Consider the following 26,463-nt stretch of genomic DNA (forward strand, 5'->3'; position numbering starts at 1 on the left):
CTATAAAAAAAGAGCAGGAACAACTTTCTGGAAACGGAAAGAAGGAAAGAGAAGGCAGCGAAGAGGAAGCTGGCACCGCGGGCGATCAGTGCACAGGGAGCGGCGGCGGGTAACTCATGGCATTCCCATCTCTTTGGCAACTTTGGGGGGCTGGGGGGCCCATTCTGTGGCCCGGGAGAAGGACCTCCCAGAGGTTCCTGTGGGCGTGGCCACAGTGACCTCCTCCGCAGCCTTCCCCGGGCACCAGGGCTGCTGGAATTTGGCTCTGAGCATAAGGTGACGAGGCGCAGCTCACCAGCCTTTCACCCGGGTGACAGCACAACCGGAAGAGGAACACGGGGACGCACGGCCTTCAGAGCCCGGGGGCCAAGGGGCTGCCCTGTACCCAGGCCCCTCTTGGGTCAACCAGGAGAGGAGGCACAGGGACTCACAGCTTGTCATCCCATCTGTCCCAGAGCAGAGACGAGCGTCATGTGCTGTCGAGGACACAGTATGACCCCGCAGCCATGCGGGGCCGCTCCAGGACTGCCCGGCCCCTGCCTCCCGAAAAGCAGGCCCAGGGAGGAGGGCGCAGCCGGCGGTGTCACGGTGCTCAGAGCAGTCACTGCTGCCCTCCCGTGAGCCAAGTCACCTCAGCACACTCTCTGGCTGGGAGGGGCCGCATGCTGTCACGGACACGGGACCAGGACGAGGAGAACTCTGCCGACTGGACCGGGAGAAAGCACCTGCTGCACAGACGCACACGTGAGGGAAGAGGGCCAGGTGTGAGCACTCGGCCCCCTGCCTCTCCTTCTCTCAGTTTGCAGAGTGCTACCTGCACCTCCCCCACCCCCGGAGAGTCCACAAGTTCGCCTTCCCCTAACACTTGGGAGTTAGAAGGTCCCTGTTATTTCCTGTTTTAGATACAGAAAGATCGAGATTCCAAAAAAGCTGCCTAACTAGTCCAGGCTAACGAGTCCAGACCAACTAGTTCAGGCCAATTAGTCCAGACTAATTCAGGCTATTTGGTCCAGACCAGCGAGTCCAGGCTCACTAATCCAGACCAAGTAGTTTAGGTCAACCAGTGCAGGCTAACTAGTTCAGGCCAGCTAGCCCAGGCTAGTGGAGATGCCAAGTCCCAGGACAGCGCTTTTGTGCGGGGTCATCCTGGGCTGTCCATCAAGGTCCAGAGAAGACTGGCTACACTGCAGAGGCTGTGGAGGGTCCCTGTCCACGTGGCCCCTCCTGCAGGCCCACACCTGGGCTCACAGTGACCTCCACTCCCTGGGCCTGACCGTGTACTCACCCTGCCCACTGCTGCCACTTGCTGGAAGAGTCACAGCCAGGGTCTGACTCGTCACAGTCCCCACAGGTGGATGGAGAGAGGGCGGTGGGTGGAGGCCAGGTGGAGTTCACGGACGAATGTGTTGGGTACAGCTCGGTCTATTGTCAACACGATGGCCCCGATTTCTGGTGGCTGTTACCATGTTATCTGTAATTAGGCCTCTCTAAAAAGTCACTGTTTGAATAAGCTGAAAATCAAATGACTTCAGTGTCTAAACTCATTGTCCTCCATTCTTAGGAGACTTCCTTAGATCCAGGACTGGCCACTGAGAGCGACATGGCGGTCTGGACACACCCAGGGCGGCCGTCTGGTGAGAGCAGGTGTGGGGACGTGGCCGGCAGTTTCTTGTGACCCTGGAAGGCGGCGCGGCACCCCTGCTTTTGCCTGCTGGGACACAGGATGAGGGCGGCAAGTGCCAGGCCTTCGTCCTGCACGGGCAGCGCGCTGAGCGGAGCCCTGGAGGCAGGGTGTCCTTGTCGCTCTCCCCAGCTAAGCAGACTGGTACTCGGGTGCGAGAACCTGCTAAAGGCCGTTTAGCTAGCATGTGTCAAGAGGTCTGGACTTCGACTCTCCAACCCCGAGTCCCGCGTCCCTCCTGCTCCCTGCCACCTGGCCCGGCCAAGCCACAGCCGATGGGGCAGCCAGCCCGGCCCTCCCACCTTCGGCATCTTCAGGGCCTGGCACAGGGGAGACCTTGAGTGGGCGACACAAGGGACAGGATGCAACAATCCCACAGCAGAGGCGGGGCTTTGAACCAGGATGGTCCCACGGCGGGGAAGGGGCGTCGCTGCCCCCTGAAGCTGATGCGGAGGTTGCCCTGGGACCCCCCGAGGGTGAGAACGATGCAGGATCCCACCCACTGACTGATGACTGGCTGGGCAGCTGCCAGCAGGACGCGTGACGGACGCCTGGGAGGTTGGGGTCTGCTCGGTCTGCAGGGGCGGGACAGCAAGGAGGACGTGCGCGCCTCGCATGGCTCAGCTGCCCAAACGGCACAAGGACGGGAGAGCATCCCGGGTTGGTGAAAGCAAAGGACTGAGAGAGCAAGAGGGGATCGAGACACGCCGGAGGGGCTTCAGGATTCAGAAAGTGGGGAGGGGAGGGCGAGGTCCGTGAGCGGGATCACGTCCGATGGGAAACCTGACGGGCTGATGGACAGTTTTATTTGAAGATTTTAAACCTGATCTGCAAGTCTGATATAAGAATTTTCAGATTGTACCATGTTAGATGAGAGAGAAGACCTAATAGGAAAACTGAGATTTATCTCTGAAGTATTTTGATCTTGGTTGTTGGTGCTTTAAGTCTGAGAAGTCCCATCTCTTCCTCTGCTGCCAGAGTTGACCCAGACGCCGGTGCTGACGGCCCGCCTCTTCTCCTGGCCTCCCCTCTCCCAGTCTCGTCCCCACTGCCACAGGCCACTGTGGGCTGGTTCTCGATTCTGTCTCATCTCAGACCCAGTTTTTCCATCCACAGAGGTGTGTTGTCACCTTTCCTGGTACCAGGTGCTACTCTGAGCACTTCACATGCATGAGCTCATTTGATCTTGCACGGGCTATCAAGTGGACAGCAGTGTGCCCCACCGTGTGGGCGGGGCCTGGAGGGTGAGGCCCAGGTGGCAGGTCACCACCAGGGTGGCTGGTGGTTCTGGGCCCGGGGCCTGCTCAGCACGGCTCCCGGCTGCTGGCCCCGAGAGTGGGGACCGTCACCACCGGACAAGTTCCACTCTGATGCTCCCGTCTTTCTTGGATCACTTTCTAAAAGCCTGAAGATTCTAAAACACTTTCAGGTCGTTGGGTGTCCTTATTAATGCAACTGAAACAGTCTGACGAGATTTTAAACATAATTTCCCAAAGCAAACAGGTAACAGACACCTCCCAAACACTGGCAGGGAGATGATGAAAAAAATGTGAATGACTCCTACTTAGCCTACAGCCTTGCTCCATTTGCTATCCCTGGGAAATTAAAACCTGGGTACTGGCGATTCTGACGGCAAAAATTCTTGTCATAACTTGAATGGAAGAAAAGCGGAAATACCTTGGAGAGGAGCTGAAGACGCCTCTGAGGGTGTGACAGGGTTACTCGGAGAGCGAGGTGCCAACGAGCCCATCAGAGCGCCCCTCCAGAGGGCCGCTGGGTCAGAATGGCTGCGAGTGGCGGTCCGGCCAGAGTCGTGGAGGTGGGCTCTGCCCACTGTGAGCCAGGGGCCACCCTGGGTGCCAAACAGCAGAGGGTCCCGAGGGTGCCCTGTGCCCGCATGTGTGAACTGTGTCAAGTCCAAGGACCAAGCTGCAAACACCCACACTGAATTTAAAACAGACCGTCCGACAAATGGATCCGGACTCCTCGGGAGTCCACAGACGCTGGAGAAGGGCCTGGGCTCAGGGCTGCACAGCCTGAACACCCTCCTCCGATGGGAAGGCGCCCAGGTGCTCCGAGGGCAGCTTGCCTGTGCGCAGGGCTCGCAGGGCGGCAGCAGCAGCCGACAGGAAGGGGCGGGGCTGGGGGAGGGAGGGCGAGCCTCCTGCCAGACAGGAGCTGACCTGCCCCGAGTGGCCCCCACACGGAGCGAGCAGACAGGCTCCTGGTCCCTCACACAGCAGCCGGTTTTGAACGCGGTGAGCCTCCTCTGTTTCCGGACGACGTCTAAGAGGGGGAAGCAGCAGCACAGAGGGTCACCTGAGCTGTGAGAGGGCACACGACCCCGACTGGGAGGACCGACCGGCTGACAGTGGTATGGAGCCGCTCTTGGCTTCTGATGGCTGTGCACAGGCGGGTTCGGGTGCTGGGCCACGGCCAGGCCCCAGCTCCTCCCGGCACAGGCACCTGGGCGGCAGCTGTGGACTCCGGGTGCAGGGATGACTCGGTGGGCTTTCTCACTGGGCTGTGGTGCTGCTCACCCCACCACTCACTCGGGAGCAGACGGCGTGGCTCACGGGCTCCCGCACGGCCGGCCCCTCAGGAGCTCATCTGCCCCTCGGCTCGCATTCCCAGCGTCGGGCGAATGCTCCCGTGGGTGCTGAAGCCCTCAGTCCCACCCTCAGGGCTGCATTTTAGCACTTGGCACAGGCGACCAAACGACCACAGCATGACAGGGAACGTGGGCACTGAGGAAAGGAGCTGGTGGGCCGGGGACTGTGTGTGAGACACATGTCGGTGCAGGGCCTGAGCAGCCAGTGAAAGCTGATCTCGCCCCGGGGGGCCAGGAGAAAGGCTGGACCCAGGTCAGGGGGGGTGAGGAAGGTGGCCGCAGGGCACGGGCCCGTGTGGCAGGAGCTGAGAGAGCAGCACGTGACGTGTGCCGCTATTTGAGGAGCTAGTGTGTGTTCTGGGGTTTCGGGGCCATCTCTACGCTTCGAGGGGAAGTGGTCTGCACACCTACGGGGGCGACACTGCTTCCTGTCACCAGAGAGGTGACGTCCCACCACAGCACCTGGCCGGCGCTCAGAGCGCAGAAGCACGCAGCCCTGTCACCAGGCTGCTCACTGCTGGCAATGGCTCTCGGCCACGCTTCCCACCTGCCTGTGCCCGAGCCCAGCCCACACCCCAGGAGCTGCCCTGTCCGGCGCTGTCTCTGTGCACCGCACCCGCCCCATTTGGTGTCCTGTGTCTCTGAGAACACGCTAGAGGAAAACCCCTCGTTTGCACCGCATCTGAACAATCCCCAAGTCCTGCAGTGCTGTCCTCACCGGCCGGGCGTGCGGTCCGGGGTCTGAAACAGCCTCCTGCGTGAGCCCCTCCCCCGTCCGCACACTGACACCCTTCTACCCCCACCCCGACCAGGGTCTCGTAGCCCTCCACAGGAGGCAGGTTGCGCGCTGGGGTCCGCGTGACATCGGGGCAGCACTGGTGCCGGGACCGCGAAGTTCTGCAGTGACCTTCCCGAGCGGTCACGTCCCCTTCGCCCCCACCGAGCGTTAGAAGTGGGAGACCTGGAGGCAGGGCAGTGGCCCCAGTTCTGGGATGAGAAGGGGCCATGCTGGGTTTCGTGGCCCACCCTCCGGCCTGGCGATGTGCTCACCGGGCCCCGTAATGTGCTCTGGCCCTGAGCCCCCACACACCACAGGTGCTCACACAGCCCCTCCTGAGCCCCTGGGGGTGCACATGGCCCGATGTTGCCGTAAGGGACTCGACAGGCACTGGGATGCACCTTCTCTCCGCACACCCTCCTCCTGCAGCTGCCCCGGGCCAGGCCAGGGCAGGTGCAGGGCACCTCGGGGTGCTATCCTGTCTGGTCTCTCACCCCCACCCCAGGTTGTGTTCCCTTGGCCAACCCTGTTGGTTCTGCAGACGAGCACGCAGAACCTGGCCACTGTCCTCCCTGTCCCGCCGACTGACCCTCTGGCCCCTCCTCCCCCTGTGGTGGCCTGTGGGCCTGTGTCGGAGGGGCTGGCATTAGGGAGAGAACCCTCCTCTGGGGCAGAACTCCGGGTCCTGCTGGGTCCTGCCAGCCCCCGTGGGGTGGGGCTCCTGCTGCTGCGCTCCACGTTGTGGAGCCTTCCCCGTCCGCACCCAGGCCTCACGGGGTCTGTCAGGGTGCAGGGCTCATGCCCCCACGTCTGCCGATGCTACTGGAAGTCGGCGGAGCAGACCCTTGGTTGGCTCACAGGCGTGGAGCCTTGGGCTGTGGCTCCCGGCAGCCGGAGTCTGCGTGGCAATGACAGCAAACCACGGGAGACCGCGCCCGCTGGAAGTGTGACGCTGGAAGAGGAGCCCCCGGCTGCTGTTCCAGGAGGTAAATGACACGCGCGGGGACACACCCCCACTTTCCGGGGCGCAGCTCTGCGCCACCCAGGCCCCCTGGCTCCCAGGCAAGGCCCCGACACCCGAGGCCACAGAATCACCAAGCAGCTATGACAGAGTTTACGTAACTATGCTACGCAAGGTGCAGGCTTCCTGGACCCGGCCCTCTGCCCGGTTTTATCCGGCCCAGTGCCTCGTTTCTGCCCAGCGCAGCGCCACGCTCTGGCTTAACTGTTAAGGAGTCACATTTATACAGTCTTGAAGTCACATCCGGCCCTTTGAAGGCAACCGAGAGGCTGACGTGGCCCCCGGTGAAAGTAAGTTTGACGCCCCACCTTAGGGTCAGGTTCCTAGAGAGGAGCCACGGGGCAGGGTTGTGCAGCCCCAGGATTTTCGTCGTCACACATGGGGAGTGCACGCCAACGTGCAATCGGTCTGTGACCTCCATAAAACAAAACCCAGGCCAGGAGGCCAGGAGGTAAGACATGGCTGTTCACACAGCTGAGCGGGGTCTCGGGCAGCGGCAGTGTCAGCACCTGGCCACAGGTCCCTGAGTGTGAAAGGTAAGCGCGGGCTGCCCTCTGTGGCCTTGAGAGCGAAGACTAGGCAGCGCAGGTGACCTGTTGGACCACGGGAAGTGCTGCTGCTCGCCCGTCGCCGGCGAGCTCTCTGCAGGTGGGCCAGTGAGCGCACGCGCAAGCTCGGGAGGGAACCACAGGGTCCGGCAGGGGTGATGCGGGTGAGCGCGGCTGGTAGGGAACGTGACTGTCTCGCAGGAGACGGACAGCAATTTGAACATTCCACCCAAAATGTCACATGGTGTGCTTGCCTGTGATATTGTTATGTCACAGAATCAAGCGCTTATGATTTTGTAACAAAGTATTTTCAAATAATAGGAAAGGGGCGTTATTTGCGCCGGACTCCTGCGTTTCAGATGCTGACGGGGAGCAGGCTGCCAACGGCACCAGAGCCCCAAGTACCGACGAGCGTGCTAACAGGCGCACTCAGTCACTAAGGCAGGCGGCCTTAGGACCCGCCTCGGGGAACGCCTTGTACGCAAAGCTGAACTTCTGCACGAGTGGTGAAGTTGATACTTCACCCCGTAACCCAAGCTCTTCTGCTCACTCACAACGCGCTGCTCCCATGGTCCAAAGCGGTGACGCTTCCCGTCTCACGCGGGACCCTGAAAACAGTGGTGCCGTGAGGGTGGGCCGCACCTCCTTGCCCCGTCTACCAAGGGCGCTGTGCCAGGAAGGCAGGTCGGAGAGGGGCCTCCGTCTCCTTACACCACCGCGACTTCCTCTCTGTCTCAGGGTCATGGACAAAGAGAACATGAGGCCCCTGTGGGGCTTGGAGACGGAAAGTGCAGACAACAAAACTGAACCCACTGGTGCCAGGAAAAGGTCTTTTGTACACATGCAACCGAAGAGCAGAACAGGTGGGAGGCGACTCCCCCCTGAACCGCCTGCCCCAGGAAGTCCAGCCCTTCTAGCCTGGCCAGGTCTGGAATGAATGTGGGCAGACAGGGTGGGGGGACAGAAGGGTGAGCCGCCCCCACCGGCCTCTTTGCTCCCTGGGCCACAAGCAGCCCTTCACCCGACAGTTTTCCAGCCAAGGAGGAAGTGCAAAAGGAATGGTTCTGGCTCCTGAAATAGCTAGGAAAAAATGCCCTCCAAAACCCTTGTCAGTGACTTCCCAAAGGAAACATCTACTTTACTTCCAACTTCATTCATTTTGCTCTAGGGAGCTGTAAATTAGTGCAATGTTTACTGGAATGAAACCTCAAGTTTGCAAGTGAAGGCCTTGTACTCACACTGCTGGCCAGACGTCCCCGCCCAGCGGCTGGCCTCTCCCCTGCCCAGAGTGCCCTGAAGCGGAGACGGCTCTGCCTCAGTGACAGTGGGACTGACTCCCACGAATTAGGAAAGGCCCCGTTTAACTGGACACCGAGACTGCGAGACGATCTGACTTGTTCTATGAAAGGACCTGGGTCTGCCTTCCGGTCCAGACCTGACAGCACTGACGGCAACAAACCACATGCATACATGTGTGTACATCACACATAAACAAACATGTATATATGTGAAAGGACTGTAAGACTGTGGTACTTAAAATCATAAAGAAAAACAATCTTTTCCTTTTGTTCACATGCATCCTACGTGCTACGTGTTTTATAAAGGAACTAATTCAGAAGTTAAAACATAAATTCATGCAAAGAATACACTTTATCTTTGACTAGATGAGAAATCACTTCCATTTGTTTAGAAAAAAGCAGTATCGCTCAGTACTTTCTGATGGGAAATGGGAGCTAAGAAACGTTACACAGGAAACATTTTCCTTGTGGCCTTATTCTGGATTTGGAATGTTCCCAAATTCATTACAGTAGAAAACATGAGAGTCTCCCAGGCAACAAGGATTGAGTTAGACTCCCCCTTGCATCCCAGAGGAAAGGGCTTGGGCACCCGTGCCCAAGTTCGAGCCTGCCACAGCCACTGTGAACGAATCTTTGAAGGGCCAGCATGAACTGCTAGAGCCAGGCAGGCCGCAGCTACGGCAGGCGGAAGGTGAGAGGTCTCTTCAAGAAGAAGTTTGCTATTTTCCCAGAGTGGGATTGGCTGAGACAAAATGCCTTGGCCAGTTACTAATGACAAAGGTCCAGAAGCTTTTAGAGGCAACTTCCATTACTTTGCATCTCAGCCAACTGCAGACCTACACTCCTGGCAGTTCATTCTGTTTGGAGACACCACGAGTGAGTGAACACTGCTCTTCCAGGAGCAGGGTGAAGGGCAGGCTCTCGGAGCCCTGCCTGTCCCGCCAGCTCTTCTGTTTCACACAGGGCTGTGCCAGGCCCGCACCCGTGAGCCCAAGAGCCTGTCAGGCGGTGATGGCCTGGGTTCTCGGATGCGGGCCCCTCCCCCAGGGCCCCGAGCTGAGCAGGTTGGCTGCCTGTCTGCAGTGGCCACGCTGTCCACCTGGTGTAGGGGGGCCTGGAGTGTCCACTCCTGTCCAGCTTTGCTCTGGCCAGGGCCCAGATTCCTTCCAGCCCCACCCCCTGCGCGGAGCCCTCCTCTAGCCCCTCTACTCCGCTCCAGTCAAGTGTCCAGGTGTGGTCCTTCCAGGACACAGACGAGCACCAGGGCATATCTGATCCAGCCCCGCTGCTCCCCTGGGGACCCTCGCCGTGTGGGCCGGCAGCCTCTCGCTGTGCCCCGCCCCCACCGCCTCCTGCCATGGACCCGCCCCACCCCTCCACGGCCAGGCCAGCTGCAGCCGCCCTTCCACAGGGAGCCGCACCTGCCTGAGGCCTAGACACGGTCCCTGACCCTGACCCCCAGCACCGGTGTCTCCTCTCTGCCCCCATCCACCCTGGGACGCTCCGAATGTGACGGATTCTGTCTGTCTGGTTGGCCCCTTGTGGGCAGGAGCAGCCTCACTCTGGGCGCTGCCGAGTCGTGTCAGCAGGGCAACAGCAGAGGCTGGCTTGGCAGGCGCCCTGAGAAAGGGGCGAGGACAGGGTTTCCCAGACCGCCCGTCTCACAGGAGAGCCTCGACCTGTGTCCCCTGCTGCCTTTCTTTCTTAACAGAAGGGCTTGAGGTGAAGTCCCCCAGACTAGGGACCCAGGGGCTTGGCGGAGAATTGGAGTCCTTGTCTCGGGTCCCCAACGCGGCTGGTAGATCAAGGTCACAGAAACCGTTCCATCAGCTCACACATCTTCCTCCCTCAAGTCCTGCTGATGCTTCCGTGAAACCCGCAGTAGAAAAGGCCACGGAACCTCTGTGCACTGAGGTGGTCAACACCCCAGGGCACCCATGTCTCTCTCGGACAAGGAAGCCGAGACGCAGAAGCCTCGCTCTGCCCCTTATTCTGCACAGACCCCACTCACTAAAAACTGCGTCCTGAATATTAACATGCACCCTGCCCTGCCTGCCTTGGGTGACCTGAGCTTTTTTTTTTACTCTGAATTTTACCGCAACCTGCACCAAAACCTGTGTGCGTGTGGGGGGGCTTAACCAACGAAAGAAAAGGCACTGAAACCTCATTTCGAGTCTGGCCAGAGGCCTTCCGAGGGCGTCTGCGGGGTGTGAACCGCACCCGGAGGCGGCGTGCCACTCTCTGTCTCCGTCGGCCTATGTGGGAGGTGAGTGGGGGGCTGGGAATGCCCACTGGACGGGTTTTGTGCAGCCTGTGAGGTGGCACAGCTGTTGCTGCCGCCTGCTGTTGGAGGGTCTTGACGGAGCCTCTGCCCCCAAGTCCGAGGAAGGGTCCAGCCTTCCCAGCTGCCCTCGGGGCTGCACCTACCAGCAGGCCCGGCCCACGGCCGCTGGTGCTGTGGGGGTCGGGGAGGAAGGCTCCTGCGCTCGCTGACACTCAGCTTCCTGAGGCCCAGTCAGCCCCGTGCATGGGCATAAGGGTGCCCACTGTACCCCGGATGTATGCAGCAGACAGTCCCGCATGGACCCAGCTGCCCCCAGGAGCTGTAGCAGTGGCTGAACCAAAGCTCTAACTAAGACAGGGGTCGTAGGGTGCTGTCTGAGAAGGAAGAGCGAGCGTGCTGTGCCCCTGGTGCCACCCCGCCAGGCCAGAGCGACAGAAACCTGTTGTCGGGAGCCACTGCACGCAGAGGCTGGCGCCTCGAAGCGGGGACGCCTGCCCGTTAAGGAGACCGAGCTAGGGGGTGACTGCCGTTCACAGCGGTCTGTGGATTTACTGTTGTCCACCTTGAAGCAGAAGGTGACAGAAGTGAGGACTGTTGCCCAGACCCAGGCACACAGTGGCTGTGTGTGAACCCCTAGCCCCCGAAACAACACAAGCTGTTGCATGAGTGAGGCTCCATTAGATCCTCGCATGTGACCTTCCTGCGGCCAGACGGCACTTGCGGCAGAGAACAGGCCCTAGCAAGTTCCAGGAATAAGTAGCCTTTGGAGAAAAGCAGTACCTTGGCCTAGGTTCTAAACTCTAACTCTTCCAGTTTGTTTTAAAGGAGACACAACCAGGTCCGTAAAAGGGCTTTGGCACATGCGGACAGGACTCCTCTGCGTCAGAGCCGAAAGCGCCTTGGCGGGAGCCCAGAAAGAACAGAACACGCACAGAGAGCACCGTCAGAGGGCGCAGAGCCCCAGGCAGGAGCCCAGCCCCTGCCCCGCACTAACTAGATCGGAGTGCAGACATCGCGAAGGGAAGCGGAGGCCGGACGGCAGTGTGAAATTCCTCCCTGCGAGGGGCGTCTCTGTGACGGCACTCAGGGCGCCTCACACTCTGCCGGGGGTGACAAGGGGGCACCTCGGCACGGCCAGGCCAAGTGTCAACAGAAGCCGACCTGCAGGCTCTCGAGGGGTCCTTGCCTCTGATTGGAATTGGCCTCGGCTTGGCTGGAACTGGTCACCGTGGTGGCCGAGGCCCCCCGCCCCGCACACCCCTGCGCACGGTTGTGCATTGGAGGCGGGGCGGGAACTGCTGGCGGGAGGTCAGGGCCTCCTGCACACAGGCCCACAGTCACGTCACTGCTCTCAGGCGACCTGAGCGGGTGAGGCTTTAGGAGAAGAAACTTCCCTTCAGCATCAGAGCTCATGTTCAGCAGTGTTTCCACCAGAGAAGGACACTCACTTCCCCTGGAACAACCCTCTTCTCCTTTCTGCCCCGGGGCCTCAGGGAAGCGCGCAGGCGGAGCCGCGCAGCCCACAGGCAGGTGTGAGGTGTGCACAGGCAGGACGTGGAGCGAGTCGAGGGGCCGCCCGGCCCGTGCGACGCGCCCCCCACCCCCGCCTCCTGCAAGTGTTGCTCCCCCTGACTTCCGAGCCCCGAACTGTGTTCTCCGCACCGGAGAGTGCAGAGAGCCAGCCAGCACGGCAGTTCCGGGCTTGAGTGGTATCTCTGTACACGGTGAATTTTAACACGTGCTCAGTTTACGTGTTGCACATAACTAGACATGACATGACTGGCTTCTTTTAAAGAATACCCCAACTGTGTTGCTCTGGGTAGGAACCAAGCAAAGCGTCATCTCAGGATGTTTGAGAGGTTTGAGGGTCCAAGACCCAAAGTCTGTCTGGCAAAGTCTGCTGTTAGTCTGCGGTCAAGAAGGTCTTGTTAGTGGCCAACTGCCTTAAAGCCAGAGTTAGAAGAGACAAGAGGAACATTTCCAGAAACTTCCACCGCCTGGCAGGTGCATGATGGAGAGGATTTTGAGGGGCTGGGGGGCACTTTCGAACGTGTCGTTAGGAAGGAGCAGGAACCACTGCCCCCGCGGCCACGGCACCTGTCACTCCTGAGGGCAGAGGCTGCCGCAGTGCGGACTGACCGGAGCCTCACAGCTATGGGTAAAGAGGAAGCTGTTGCGAGGGCCCACATGACGCAGTCCAGAGAAAGTGGCGCAGTCTTCAAGGGATGAGTCCACACCTGTGACTCAGACAGAGGAGTAACAGATGGAGGGGACTCATCAGTGCAAAGGTCAAAGGAAGATATAATCTATGGTTTCCCCAGTTCGAAAAGACATCAAGTGAAAACTGCTCATTTAAATATGACTTTTTATTGCATACATTGAATCGAAATCCCTACTTTGAAGATCCAGTAATAAACAGAAACCATTTCAGAAAACTGGTCAGGTCTAGATTTCCAAGAAAGGGTCCATCCAAACGGGATTTACGTCACAAAGACAAGTTGAGACAGGAGTGAGGCTTTCAGATGAGCCAAAAGGAGGCAAAGGCGCTGCCCTCTGGAAGATGAGGCCCCTCTGGGGAGGGGCAGGCAGAGGGGTCAGCAGACCGCCCCCGGAAGACGCTGACAGAGCGGACCGCCACACCGTCTTCCCGAACGGGGCAGCGCTTCCAGAGCCTCAGACGCTTCTGAGCCCGAAGTCAAGGGATGCGAGCAGGCCCTGCAGGAAACCGCGCTGGGCTCTGGGGTGCTGAGACCCCGGCCACTGAGAGAGGACACTAGACACAAGTGCCACGAAGGCGGTTTCCTGGTGACAGCGGGCCTGATGGAAATGGAGACAGGCCAGACCTTGCAAAGGACTCTTTGTTAAGAAAGTCACAGGGAAGCGCCCACGTTGTGAAACGCGGGCCGAGGTGCAAACACAGTGAGCCTCGCTCTGACCCTGAGGGAAGGGCGGTTTCAGGCCACGAGAAAAGGTGCTGCGACCCCACGGGTCAAGTTGCTCTCGCTAACTCTGTCCACTCTGCGTCCTAACAGCTCTGGGCCCACGGGGCAGACGAGGCTACGGGCGGCACTGCTGTTAAGAGGGAGCCCTCCCGGTGTTTATAGGCCACGAAGAAGATGCCGGTGGTCTGGTGACGGGAGGGCTAGGTCAGGAGGTCACTGAGCATGAGCAGATGATCTATGGCACTAGGGCCCTGGACAGGGATCCTGTAAAAAACGACACGGTGTGAAACAGAGCCCCACACGCTGGGACAGCCTGGTGCGCGGCGATGGGCGCGGGCGCGGGGCTGGGCTCCAGGGTGTGGTCACACAGACAGGGTCTGCCCACAGCAGCCCCCCTGCGTTGGTAAGAAAGCCAGTTTCAAACAGAATGGAAGCCAAGCAACGTGACGTGACGACATCTGTAACAATGACTGGAGGCCCGTGGCTCTCACTGCACTGGGAACAACCGTTCTCCTGACCCCCACCCCCAGGTGGCCCAGAGTGCCACAGGCAAGTGCTGTGCACTTGCCAGGACTCGAACCAGCACCTCCCAGACCCTGTCTGGGAGCTGCACGTGGCTGATCACGTGTGTATTGGAGGAGAAATACCTTGGTCCATGGGATGAATGCAGCAACCAGATTTACACTTAAATATAGAAAAATTACAGACAGAGGGGAGACAGAGATCCGACGGTCAGAGGGATGTGTGTGCGTGTGAGCGCCTGGCCTCAGGGGCTGGTGAGCCGTGAGTCACCAGAGGGGGCCGTGCCACAGCCTCGGGGACCTGCGGCATCACCCCTCACCCTGGCAGCCTTCGGTCGCAGTGCTAGGGGCAGGGTCAAGTGTTAGATACTCGTACTGACTGCGGACTTTCAAGACATCAGCTTCCGACTTTTTAAATTATAATCTTTTCTTAAAAGTCTGAGCAACTCTGAAGCCTCCCTCCCACGTGCAGGTGTGCAGGAGAGCACACACTCGCTCCGGTCAGGTCCAGGTAGGGAGGGTACGGACGGTGGGGAAGAGCTGGAGACCAACGAGGGAGAAAGGCAGACTGGATTACCAGCAGGCAGCCAGAACGCCTCGGCACCCGACCCCGCGCTGCTGTGCACAGGTGGCCTTGTGAGGACAGCTTTCTTTACAAGTGACACATCTTTTCTGTTCCTGGTAAGGGAACGGATCTCAGAGAGAACGACTCCCGTGGAATCTTACTTGAGTTCCTGTGAGCTGGTGGCCAGCATGCTCCGGATGCTTCTGTCAGCCAGGGGGCAGCCCGACAGACTGGAAGACAGGCCGGCAGAGTCCGTGAGTCACCCTCTGGCCAGCGGGCCCTCCCGGACAAACAACATGGCATGGAAATTAAAGTTGGATGCAGAAAAGCGATGGGGCGAGTGCTGTATATTGAATTTTTTTATAATTAACTCTGCATATGTTTACATATAAATTTAAGAAATCATGTCTGTTAATAAACCATTTTTGAAAAGAAAAATATTTGCGCTCTTTGGTCGAAATGCTTGTAAAGACTTTTCCCAATTTAGGTGGTTATTTTCGGAGAAACGCATTATACAACACACCCGTTAGCATGCTTTTGAAGGTCAACACAGAGCACTTGCGGGCGACACAGAGCTGAACGTTTTCACTCTGACAGCATTGTTGAGGTAAGCTGAAAACAATAAATTGAAGAGACAGAATCCACCATGAGAAAAATGAAGTCACACCTTCTATGTGAGGCGTAATTACCAGTCACATGACCACTCCCATCACACCTTGGTGTTGGACATCTGCCACCAAACAAAAACAAAAACAGCCAAAATAGTAAGTATGTTTAAAAAAAACTTTTAGAAAGTTTCATTGTTTCCAGTTTAGCTGCAATGTCTGCAAGGGGGTTAGCGCCCTGGAGAGAAGCTGCAGGATGCGTGGCTGGATGAGGGTGGCGTCCCCGCGGCACGGCGCGCCGCGGCGCACTCGAGGCCACACGGCCTGCCACTCTGCTGACCGGCAGCTCGAGACACTTATGTGCTGCGGATGTCGCATGCTCAGATGGCAAGGCAGGTACAGATCAGTTTTCAGAAGTAAGCCGAGGGAAGGGACAGTGAGGAGGAGGGACGGCGCGCCTGGCGCCACGCTTACGTGATCAGGTCCTTCTTGCCCTCCTTGCACTGGGGGTACTTGGGCTTGGGGCTGGGGACGGTCACCTCCCCCGGGTACCTTCTTTCTTCCAGAGCTTCCTGGAAGGGGTCCAAGTCTTCTGGCTGTGGGTGAAACACAGCTTCAGTGCCACAGGGACGATAATCGACACACAGACCGAAGGCCGCGTCCCCACTGGGGTGGCTGCCCTCGTTCCTCAACGCTCCCGACTCTACCCTTAAAATCACAACGCATCTCTGTCCACTCGAGGCCCCTCCTGAAAGCACAGAGTAAGATTTGTTCAGAGTACCTCTCTTCTGTGCTGGGCCTAGTGGCTCATGAACTGCTCTCAACTTCCAGAATTATGGGCACTTGCCCCAGGGTAGGGCCTTGTTCAGGATTCCATCAGCCGTACCCGCGAGAGGCGCCAGAGTGACCTGGCCACAGGGATGACCTCTGCACCAGCCATTCTCACCCAGCACCCCCACCCACCCCCATGGGTGCAGGCCGCCCTGCCCCCTTCACCCCAACCTGGCCGCACAGCGTCAGTGCCACACCTGCGATCCCAGACTGCATGCAGTGGTAGCAATCACTGCAGACTGCTGCACCCAGGTCCTCAAGTCCCAGCAAGAGCACATCAACTTAGATGATGCAGTTTTAAGGAATTCCTTTGCAGCATTTTCTTTTCTATAGGAAGTGGGTCCAAGTGCAGTGACTTAGAAGCTCCTATAGGTGGCAGTGTTGAGCAAATGTGTCTCCTGAACACAGGCATTGTGTTTACTTCTATGCCAGTCTGCGTGATGCAAACGCTTCTGTCGATTTACAAGGGCTTAATTTTCATTAAAATGAACTCAGAGAGATTCAGCTGGGGTGCCTTACGCTGTTCTAATGATGCAACTGTAGCAGAGAAAACCACTCTGGAATGTGGCTTGCCACTCCTGTTACAATTTTCAATCTGACGGATGTAGACAATAGGCTTTGAGACGGGGGAAGGCCTTACTAAAGGCGCTTTCCACCAATTCCTAGAAATGGTGCGAGTTTCCCTTTCCCCACCCCCCTGTTTCTATAGGGTGCTGTGCCAGTGGTCTCCCCACTGTATTAAAAAAGAGGTTTAATTTTCCAGTGAATAGAGTTGTTACAGTTTTCAGGACTGAATACTGGAGAACGAAGCCCAATAAAAAACAAGTTTTTCTTTGCTTAGCCTATAGGATATTAAAATTATTAGGCTGGCCAAAAAGTTCATTATGTTTTTTCCATACGATAGCTCTAGTGGTGCTTAGTTGTCTTTAACTTCGAAACAATTTTGTTACATTGTATTATTATAGCTGTCATATTTGCATGCACTTAAAAATGATCAAAATCGGTGAATTTTTGTGCAGCCATTCCAATACTGAAGATGGAAAAAATACACAACATTTTGGTGTATCATGCTTTATTATTACAAGAAAGGTAAAAACACAGCCAAAATGCAAAAAAAGATCTGTGCAGTATACGGAGAAGGTGCCCTAACTGACCGAACGTGTCAGTAGTGGCTGTGAAGTTTCTTGGTACTGTTGACGTTTTGGCCAAATAACCCTTTGCTGTGGGGCTGTCTTCTGCACTGAAAGATGTTGAGCAGCAAGCACCCTTGGCCTCCCCTGACTGGAAGTCAGTAGCGGGAGACAGCTGACATACTTGAAATACCCAAATCAATAAAGATATTGGTGAAAATGTCTTTTGTGGAAAAAAGCATGTGGACTTTTTGGCCAACCCAATATTTTAATAACCTGAATTTGAAAGTTTTAACCACTTTAAAAGTGTGCTCTGGATATAGGAGTCCTGCTGACTCTGTAGCCCACACAGACTCGGGCAGCTACGCCAGTGACCTGGGCGAGGCCGGCGGAGGCTCCGAGCAGCTCTGGTCTCTTGCAGAACAGACGCTGCTGAGCTGCAAAGAGCTCTGCAGTCAGCACGCAGTCAGCCAGGCACCTGATGCTCCACCTGCAAGGAACGCCCCGAACAGTGGCGGCACATCTCCCCCAGAAAGGAAGTGCTGCGCCGCCGACCCCCGTCTCGGAGAGACCGAGGGAGAGCCGTGGAGGACAGAACGTGCACCATGTAGGAGAGTCCTGCTTCGTTCCACCAAATCCATGTGGGTCACAAATGTGTTCCACAGTCTCATTAACTAAAGGTCCTACTTAAAGGGAAAAGGCACGTCCTCTAAGGTGTGTGCCGATGGCCTCCCCCATGAGGACACCTCACCGCCAACGCAAGGGTGCAGAGTGGGCTCACGGAAGAGGACCTACGCTGATCTCTTTGGAATCGTCCTCGTCCACCCTCCGCGGCTTCATCTTGGTGTAGTCCACAGGCAGGTCCCAGCAGTCCCCCTCACTCAGCGGGAAGCACCGGCTGCTCATCACGGCCTGCTGCTGTGGGGACATGGGCTCCAGTGGGGTCAGGACAGGGCAGCAGCCCTCCCGAGGCCTCTGCTTGTTCATGCTTAGGTCCAGCGTGCCGTTCTCATCCACCTCCATGTCAGGGTTCTGCGGGCAGACAGACAGACAGACAGACAGATGGGTGACCGCGGGGCTTCCTCCCGGACGGCAGCCTGCCTCCTCCCAGCACAGAATTCACTCGAGAAGCACGTCACCCAATCCCGTTCACTCAAGCCCCGGTGAGTGGGCAGGCGGGCCCTCTACTCACTCCTGCTGCCCCAGGGGCCTGCAGCCACCTCTGCTGGTCAGGCACGTGTCCACACATCCATCTATCCACCATCTCCTATGTATGTATGTATGTATGTGTGTACGTACGCATCTACCCTGTCACGTATTCATCTGCCTGTCATTTATCTCCCTCATCTGTCCTTGTCTGTCACTTGTCAGTCAGATCTAGCACCTATCTACATCTTCCTTCCCCCCAGTACATCTCTGCTTCTGGAAGTAAGCCTGGCCAGAAGAGAATCAAATGCATGCCTAATTTCAATTCCATTCCACTTCAAATACCTATTACGAGATCAGAATTATAATGTGTGTGTGTCTGTACAGAATATACACTTATTCCTAAAATTACATACTCTTAAAATGGACATATACTTAAAAATTCTTGTTTGGTTTCATTGGTGCTAGACACTTCAAGACTTGCAGAGGAAGAAAACAAAAGAACTGGGGGTGGGGGGAGGAGTGAGAATCGACTCCTCATCTGAACTCCCACGATGCAGAGACTTGTCCATCGCCAGAGGGGCCGCCAGGGCATCCCAGGGCCCAAGGCCGCCGCTGCTGAGGTCACGGCCTGGCCTGTGCCCAGCCCAGCAAATCAGCCATTCAGTCACCGGCTTCAAGAACAAAGGAGTCCAGGGTGGGTTCCTTTTTTTCTGAAGATGCTTTGAAACAGATCGAGAATTCTTGAGAGTGCACCTCTCAGGAGGAGGGAGAGAGGGAAGGACACATGGAGGAGAGGGAAGAGTGGCCAGAATGCCCCACGGTCCTGGGGGCCCCCGCAGACACGGGCCTGGGAGCTGGCGGGAGCACCGCTACCGACTCCGATGTCTGGCAGCTCTTTCCTCGGACACAACAGCAGCAGGAAGATGCTTGGAATAAAAATCCCATCCTTTGGGCTATTGCCTTGATAAATTATAGAGTATTAGGCTACCTCAACTCTTTTGTCAAAATGCACTCCCGATTTCAAGCTTTCATACTAATTTAGCCTTCATAATGTTAGATTTAATTCTCTCAGTTTTTGTTTGATTTTAATAAAGTGAAAAAAATTATAAGGGTTCATGGTCTTTTCTTTTTCCTTGCTAAAGACCCTCCCCCATGGCAGTCTCACACGCAGCAGCCCTGGTCACCATGGAAACTGCCTGCCCCTGATCCTTCCCAAAATCTAGGAATAAAAATAGTAATAGGAAGAATGCATTTGCAGAACGTGAAATTACTGACCTTTCTCCCTTCGCACAAAGCACCCTGATTCATGACCACTCTGTCAGGGCGAGGCCGCTGAGCCTGGCTGAGCAGCTCCAGGTAATGGACAGACACCCTTTGATTTCCGGAGAGGAGGGGACATGCCCGCTCTCATGTCCTCTGAGCACACCACCTGCATTCCCGGCCACCTAGTGGCCCCAGGCAGGCGGCTTGCCGCACGGCCATGTAACCTGTTCTCCTGCCCTCGTCACAGGCCACGAGTCCTGGACAAGAGAATCGCAACGACGCCCCACCACAGAGATGGCAGGGCTGAGCTGACGAAAGCTGGCTGCCCCTGTGTAGCCTGGCCGGTCCCTGCGGAGGTTGCATGGGTGCTTTCTCTGCTCCCTAGCTCTGGATGACCTATTGGGAATGCAGTAAGGGACAGTCCTGCCTTTTATTTGACAGCCTTCCTCATGTTTAAAGTTCAAGGTGTACTGCTCCTTTAGGGTTCTGATGCCATTTGTTTATAGCAGTGAGCCTGGGCCTTGAAGGGGACACTCACTGACGCACAGTGATTGCTGCCATGTCTCAGCAGGACTGTGTCCTTCAACTAGACAGGACACTCAGCGAGACCACGGGGTCTGCACTGCTGCCACTCTGTGCCCCGAGGCAGCCAGTGTGGCCTCGGGGGGTGCATGGGCCCTGCCTCCCTCACCCCACCAGGTGGGTTCGGCCAGGTGGGCGTACCCGGGTGGCACACAGGCCCTGTGGCTTGGCGGGCAGGTTCTGCGGCATCTCACGGCAGCGGGTGGACAGGTTGAGGATGGCGGTGGCTGCCATGTGCGCCGCCTCCACGTCGTGCGTGTAGTCGAAGCTGCTTTTGCTGCAGGTGCTGCTGGCACTGCTGCCGCCGCCCCCACAGCTCAAGCTGCCGCTGCTGCTGGGGGCGTAGCTGCTGGCGGCGCTGCTGCTGGGGCTGCCGTCTTTGCAGAGCCGCTTCGCTGGGGAGACAGGGCAGGGGTGACTCGGGTCCCCGCCGCGCCTGGCACCCTCCGCCCACGCCTCCCGCCGGCCCTGCGCGCAGACACACATCGCATGGAGGGTGTGGGCCAGTGGCGAGCGCACAGGGAGAAGCCCGCTGGCCTGCCTCCTGGGACACCGGGCACATCGGGCGGATGGGCACAGCCTCCTCCCACAGCAGCAGTGCTCGGGGCTCGGACTCGGGGCTATCGGCAGCGATGGGGACCCACAGGCTGCTCTGCTCCCGAGAGACTGGCTGCTCCCTCTCACCAGGAGGGGCTCACTGTCCTGTGTGCAGGTGACAGCTGCACAGGCCCTGGGCCACCTGTGAGGCCTCTGGGGACCTGCACTTTGGGAAGTGGCGTTCAGGCTAGGCGTGCACACCAGACGGTGTGACCAAAACACCTCTTTCCTCAGGAAATGTCATCCTGGATTCCAGCAGGGGGACACGAGGGTGAAAGGTGCTGGCCAAGAGCACTCGCACCCTGTGGACCCGGGAAGTCGGAGACGAAGAGGCGCACAACCGGCACCCACAGCTTCCCGGTGAGCGGCGGGCTCTCCAGCAGCCAGATGGGCCCTTGGGAGTGGGCAGGGCCCCCGAGTGCTGGGAGCCCCTCCAGCACGGAGGGAGCCATCTGATGGACGATTTAAGAGGATGGCCCGTCAGCGCTGCCAGGATCACCAACACCCCAGGGGTCACACTTCTCCCCGAGTCCTGGGAGTGAGGGTCATGCACAGGTGAGCTGGGAGGGCACTGGTGGACCCCAGAAAACACCTCCCTGTGGTGTCCTGAGCCTTTACCAGAGAGCCGCCTGTCGAAAAGCACAGATGTTTCTCGTTACTTCTTTTCCAGGTGAGCTCCCGGCTCCCCTTGTGGCCTGGACTGGATTTGTGTGTGGGCACAGGGGGCCGTGGGGCTGGCACGGGGCTACAGGGACGGGGCTCCCGCCGGGCTGTGGCTGCCTGAGCCCAGAGCACCGACCCCATCTGCATTCCTGCTGCAAGTGGGAGGGAGCCTGCAGCCTGACCCTGTTTTCACATGTGTCCCCAGATTGTCACTGGTGGGTCTGCAACATAAGCCCCGCCCCAAGGAGGATGGCGCAGTACTTTCCCTCAATGAGAAGAGGCGAGGAGAACTGCGTGTAAGGACAGAGTAAACGTCAACAGCCAACCAGGTCTGTCGCCACGAGCAATACCAAGAAGCCACACTCCAAAGTGCCCGGACCAGACACAAATGGAGGAAGAACTAAGCCTTCCTTGCAGATCACTCTCGAGTTGCACCGAAGCCTGTGCCTTCCTGATGCTGCAGACGAGTTTCACTACCCCTGCTGGCTGCTCGGTGAGGAGGCAAGCCACTGACCGTGCCACGGCCCCTGGACATCCCACCAAGCACAGGCAGCTAACCTCTAGGCCCAGGCCCGCTCACAGGGAGCAGCAGGTCAACCCCACACTCATGCCCCAAGCAGGAGTGACTCACAGGTAAGTTACTTCCACACTACCCATCTGCATGAGCTCCAGTGGTAACTGGCCACTGGAGCCAGTAACCGTGCTTTGGTGTGTATGCCACGGGGCCTCCGCCCTCTGTCCTCTGTAAGTGAGCCTTAGCTCTACAGCACACGGCACAGGGTGGGCAGTGTGCTCAGCTCGAAGCACAGAGGGCCGGGGCGAGGGAGCAGGGCTGAGGGACCCCATGGAGCCACCCCTCAGGAGGCTGCCTTGGGGCCTGTCACGACCTCAAGGGGAAGGCAGTACCAGCATGCAGCCTGAGACACTCACACATGTGCAGAAGTTTGTAGGTTCACATCACTCACTCACTTGTAATAAAGGTAGGAATACAAACATCCTCGGAGAAATAAAATTAGAAGGGTTTTTTTCCCTGGTGAGGGCTAGCCACTGGCTCAGGAAAAAAATGCTGTCCATGGCAATAAGAAAAACAACAGTTTTGTTCAGAAATGAGTAAATTTCAATTTCTAAAGCAGGCAGGACACCAGGTGTCCAGCACCAAAGTGCAGCCAGCTTTGGTGACGGATGTCTGCCCCCACAGAAGCATAAACCCAAAGACCCCATTGCATGGAGCCCAGGGAAGGACCCGGAACAGATACATGCCCCCCCACTCCAGATGCAGTTTGGACAGATGGGCCCTTTCGCTAAAAGTTTTGTTCCAAATGCAAATCAGAGTCTTCATACTTCAAACCTTTTGGGTGATGAAGGCTCTGGGCCCTAGTTCATCTGTGAAACATTTACAAAACCCCAGTGTCAGTGAGCTACAGCAGTACTGTGTGGACACCAGAGGGCGCCACAGAGCTGCAGGCATGGGGATGGCTTTGTCCCTGGCTCAAGGGCCACGGGCCACTCCTTCCCACTGAGGGAACCCCAGCGGGGGGCGGGGGTGGGGTGGCGCGGGAGTCCTGTACCACCACAGAGTTTATGGGCACTTCTTTTGGCAGCAGAGCTGTCCTCAGCCAGGAGCCGGTTAATATTCTTCTGAGTGCCAGCGTCTCACTGGGCACCATGAGAGCTGCGAGCCCTGCGCCTCTGTAGGCCTGGCCCTCCTGCGACCCCACTGGCAAGGCCCGAGGCCCACGCCACACTGAGAAGTGCCCCTCAGAGAAGTGGCTGCTGTTGCTGGAGAAAGAGAAACCATGCGATATCTGTGCGGATGAAATACGATCAATAGAACCAAACAAAGCAAAACACCTTCAAACCAGGACCTGCTGTTTAACCTGCTCTGCTTGTAGGAGTCTAACTACCTGCATGTCTCACCCTCCTAAAAGTGCCCGCTTTCTCCCATATTAATGCTTTCCTGTAAGGCAGTGATTTCTGCTCGAAGCACCATGAGAATGTTAAAGCACGCAATATCTGCCTTCAGTCGGGGGCGCTGGCCTCTTACCCCTCAGGCTGTCACATGAAAAACAACAGCCACCACAACCACAGCTGTCTGGTGTAAACTAGTCAAAATGATACCTATTTTTTTGGCAGATTGGCAAAGAACGTATTTCTGGTGTACTGCAGAATTTTCGTAGTTACGAAGACCAGACAGGAAGGGACGCAGGGCACGGATGTGCTTCCTGAGGGTTAGTCCCCCCACCCCCCCGGGGCCTGGCAGCCTCCAGCCTCCGCCAACGCCGTGCGCCACCCTGCCCCTCGGTCTGCGTGGGCATGTCTGTCTCTCTCACGGGGCGCGTGTCTGGGCTTGCCTCTCCGAGCCTGGGTGCGTCTCCAGAGGGGAGGAAGGGGCTTTCCTGCAAGGCTACCCCATTAGGTGACACCTGTGTGCAAGTCACCTCCTCACAGGGTTTAACATGTCTGATATGAGAAGGGTCCCTGGCGTTCCTCCCTCCCTTGTCTCTCCCTCTCCACCCCCCTTCTTTCTCCCTGCCCTACTCTCTGTCAGCACTCCCTGCCTGGCTACAGGCTGCCTGCCCGGCCCTGGTGCCGCCGGGTGGGAATCTGAACACGGGGTCTCTCGCCCTCCAGGAGCTCACAGGCCAGTGGGAAGACAAGGCCCGGGCATTACCAGGGAGGAGACCCGGGGCTGCACGTGGGACAGAGCGGGCTTCACGTTCTACACGAGCAAACTGGGGCATCACCAGTCCTGAGGAGGGCTGCCGAGTGCGGGCGGGGGCAGCACCTGGCTGGGTAGCAGGGGGCACCTCCCAGTGAGAGGCTGGCGGGGGCCATGAGGGAGGGCAAGGAGGACCAGCCCCAGGGACTAGGGAGGGAGGGCAGCCCCAGCAAGCTGCCCGAGCAGCTCCATGAGACCCTCCCCCGACCCCAAGGCCTGGACTCGAGCAAGACAGAAGTCAGGAAGGAGGGGCAAAGGAGGGGAAAGGGTTTTGAGGTCAGGAGAACTGAGAAGCTAGGAAAGGCCATTCAGGGCTGTGCATTTTGGGTGTGCAACCACCCTGAGGGGCTGACAAACTGCCCACAGAGACAGTGCAGGTGGCCGAGACTCTGCCAGAGCTGCTCAGCTCTGCAGCTGAGTGAGCAAAGAGGGGGGTGGGGAGTTTAACTTGTGAACACCGAAACATGAGTTTCATATCATTTTCACATGTCACAAGATCTTTTGTTTTCCCTGAGCACTCAAGGCTGGAATCAAAGCTGGAAGAACCGTCCTCAGCTGCCCCAGAGAGCAGGCTGTACTGGGGTCTGGGAGGGATGCTGGCCTGGTGCCCACGGCAGAGGCAGGAAGGAGTGGGACCCCGGTTCAAGCCCTCCGCTCTCTCCCTGTTCCCTCTGCCATCCCTCCTGTGTGTGGGCTTCACTTCCACGTCTCGCCATTAGCGCAACTGTCCCTTCCCCGTCCCTCATCTCGGGTGGCGAGTGCAGCCTCGCCGGCCCCCGGCGGTTCCCACTGACCCGCACGTCTGCTGGCTTCTCTCTCTCTCTCGTCCTTTCCTCGACTGCATGTGATGCCTACTCCGCTTCGAGATCATGTCTAACACTGGCCGCTGGAGAGAGCTCAGACCGGCTCTTACAGGCACAACGGACACCTCAGCTCACTGTGTGCAAGTGTCTTTACTTGTCTTCTCTCGAGTCACATGCCCTTCCTTGAAACTTGTTACCAAGAGAGAAAGAATAGACAGGTGATAGGTAGATGAATGTACAGACAGACAGACGGGAAGATAAATGGGTGGGTGGATGGATGATGGGCAGATGGATAAACAAATGGATGGAGAATGAATCACGGGTGATGGGTGGATGAATAAATAGATGGATAGACAAGACAGGCAGATGGATAGACAGACAGCTACTAGTGGGTGTCCGGAAGGATGCAGGAGGTCGCATCGCTGTGCTGAGGGCCCTGGGCAGGGTCTCAGGGTGCTATGCTCTGCTCCCAAGCTCTGTCCTCTGCCCCTGCCCCCACCCCACACAGCGGGCTGGTCTGCCTTTTCTTAAGGAGCGAGGACCAAATTCCTTGGGCACCCATAGCAAGTCTTGGGAGCACACTCTGGGCAGAGGACCACTAACTGCAGTCCCCTGTGGTGTCCCTGCTCTTCTCCGCCCCCCAGCCCAGGGCCAGGCCCAGCCGAGCACCCTCAGCGGGCACTTCCTGACATCTGAGAAGTCTGCCTGGCGAGTCTGGTGGGCGAGAAACGGGGCCACAGGGCTCCTTTGCAGGAAACGTTTGGTGCTACAAGGGTGTCTTCCCTATTTTCTTATTTTCTTGAACACCCAATAGTGAAGTTTTTTCTCTATATTCCCGTTTTCTTGTGGGTCAGCTAAACAGCATGGCTGTGCGCAAGCTTCTGACAACAGGTATTCTTTTCTGGGCAGCGAGTATCATCGCCAGTAACTAACATAGTGTCTGCTCCCCTCTTCAGAGTCGTGCCCGGGTTATCCCAGCAGCCGGAGTGGGTAGGGCCGATGCTGCGCCCTCCACTCCACTCTGGACACAAACACACGGGAAGATGAGCATGTCCAGCGTCACACGGTGCCTACTGGGAGAGCTGAGCCCAGAGCCCGGCAGCTCTGACTTCTAACCCTGCCGGGCACAGTCACCCTGCAGAAGTGCTCTGCTGGCCCTTGCCCCACCCGCAGCCCCACCACCACTAAGGCTGAGGGGTCAGGCCACAGAGCAGGGCACAGCAGCCAGGCATGCGAGCAGGAGCGGCCAGCCGAGGGCCCCGTAACATCATGCAAAACGGCAACACACCGCAGATGGTGTCGGCAGAATCCTTAAGTACATGGCCTCAATTCTTTTGATCCTTCATTTGCAATTAAATGAATGAAGTTATAACAAAACCTGAAGCTGACAAATTATTATTACAAAATAAACAAAAGAAAAGAATTATTTTCTGTCGTACTGTAGGTCACTTCCTCTTTTCCATTTACATCTTTGTTCCTATACATTAAGAATTGACACATGCAAGGATAATCAATATTTGATATATCAAAGAAATACTAAATTCTATTCACTATACAAATTAATTATTATTAAGACAAGAAACGACTACATAACTTAGAAAAAGCTACTCATACTGAATCATAGAAAGGTTTCAGAACACCCCAAGCATTCAATTTAAATGAATTTTTGCTGTGACTTTAGTGCTCTGTTCCAGAGAGGAGCTCGGAGATCCGTGAAAATCTACCTCCCTGCCTCCCTGCCCCAGAGACGGGCTTTTACAGCATCAAACGGCCCACGTGCGGTCAGCAGCACTTGCCAGCTAAGCCCGTGGAGCCCAGAGCTTCAAACACGACTGGGCGGGCGAGTGAGTGGAACCAGTGCAGTGTGGTCCC

At 57.4% G+C, this 26,463-nt stretch overlaps 1 protein-coding gene across 1 annotated transcript in view; it reads right to left on the reverse strand.

The window, feature by feature from the left end:
* MYT1L (myelin transcription factor 1 like) overlaps window positions 1-26,463 on the reverse strand; it is a 106,126-nt gene that overhangs the window by 26,364 nt on the left and 53,299 nt on the right. The window contains exons 11-14 of the mRNA XM_053666884.1: window positions 19,951-20,204; window positions 17,611-17,847; window positions 15,329-15,450; window positions 14,411-14,479 (exon numbers count right to left, since the gene is read on the reverse strand). Coding sequence (XP_053522859.1) covers window positions 14,411-14,479; window positions 15,329-15,450; window positions 17,611-17,847; window positions 19,951-20,204 — 682 coding nt within the window. The remainder of the gene's footprint in view (window positions 1-14,410; window positions 14,480-15,328; window positions 15,451-17,610; window positions 17,848-19,950; window positions 20,205-26,463) is intronic.

This window comes from Artibeus jamaicensis, unplaced genomic scaffold, assembly GCF_021234435.1.
Source record: "Artibeus jamaicensis isolate MK-2021 breed Jamaican fruit bat unplaced genomic scaffold, CSHL_Jam_final contig_465, whole genome shotgun sequence".
NCBI lineage: Eukaryota > Metazoa > Chordata > Mammalia > Chiroptera > Phyllostomidae > Artibeus > Artibeus jamaicensis.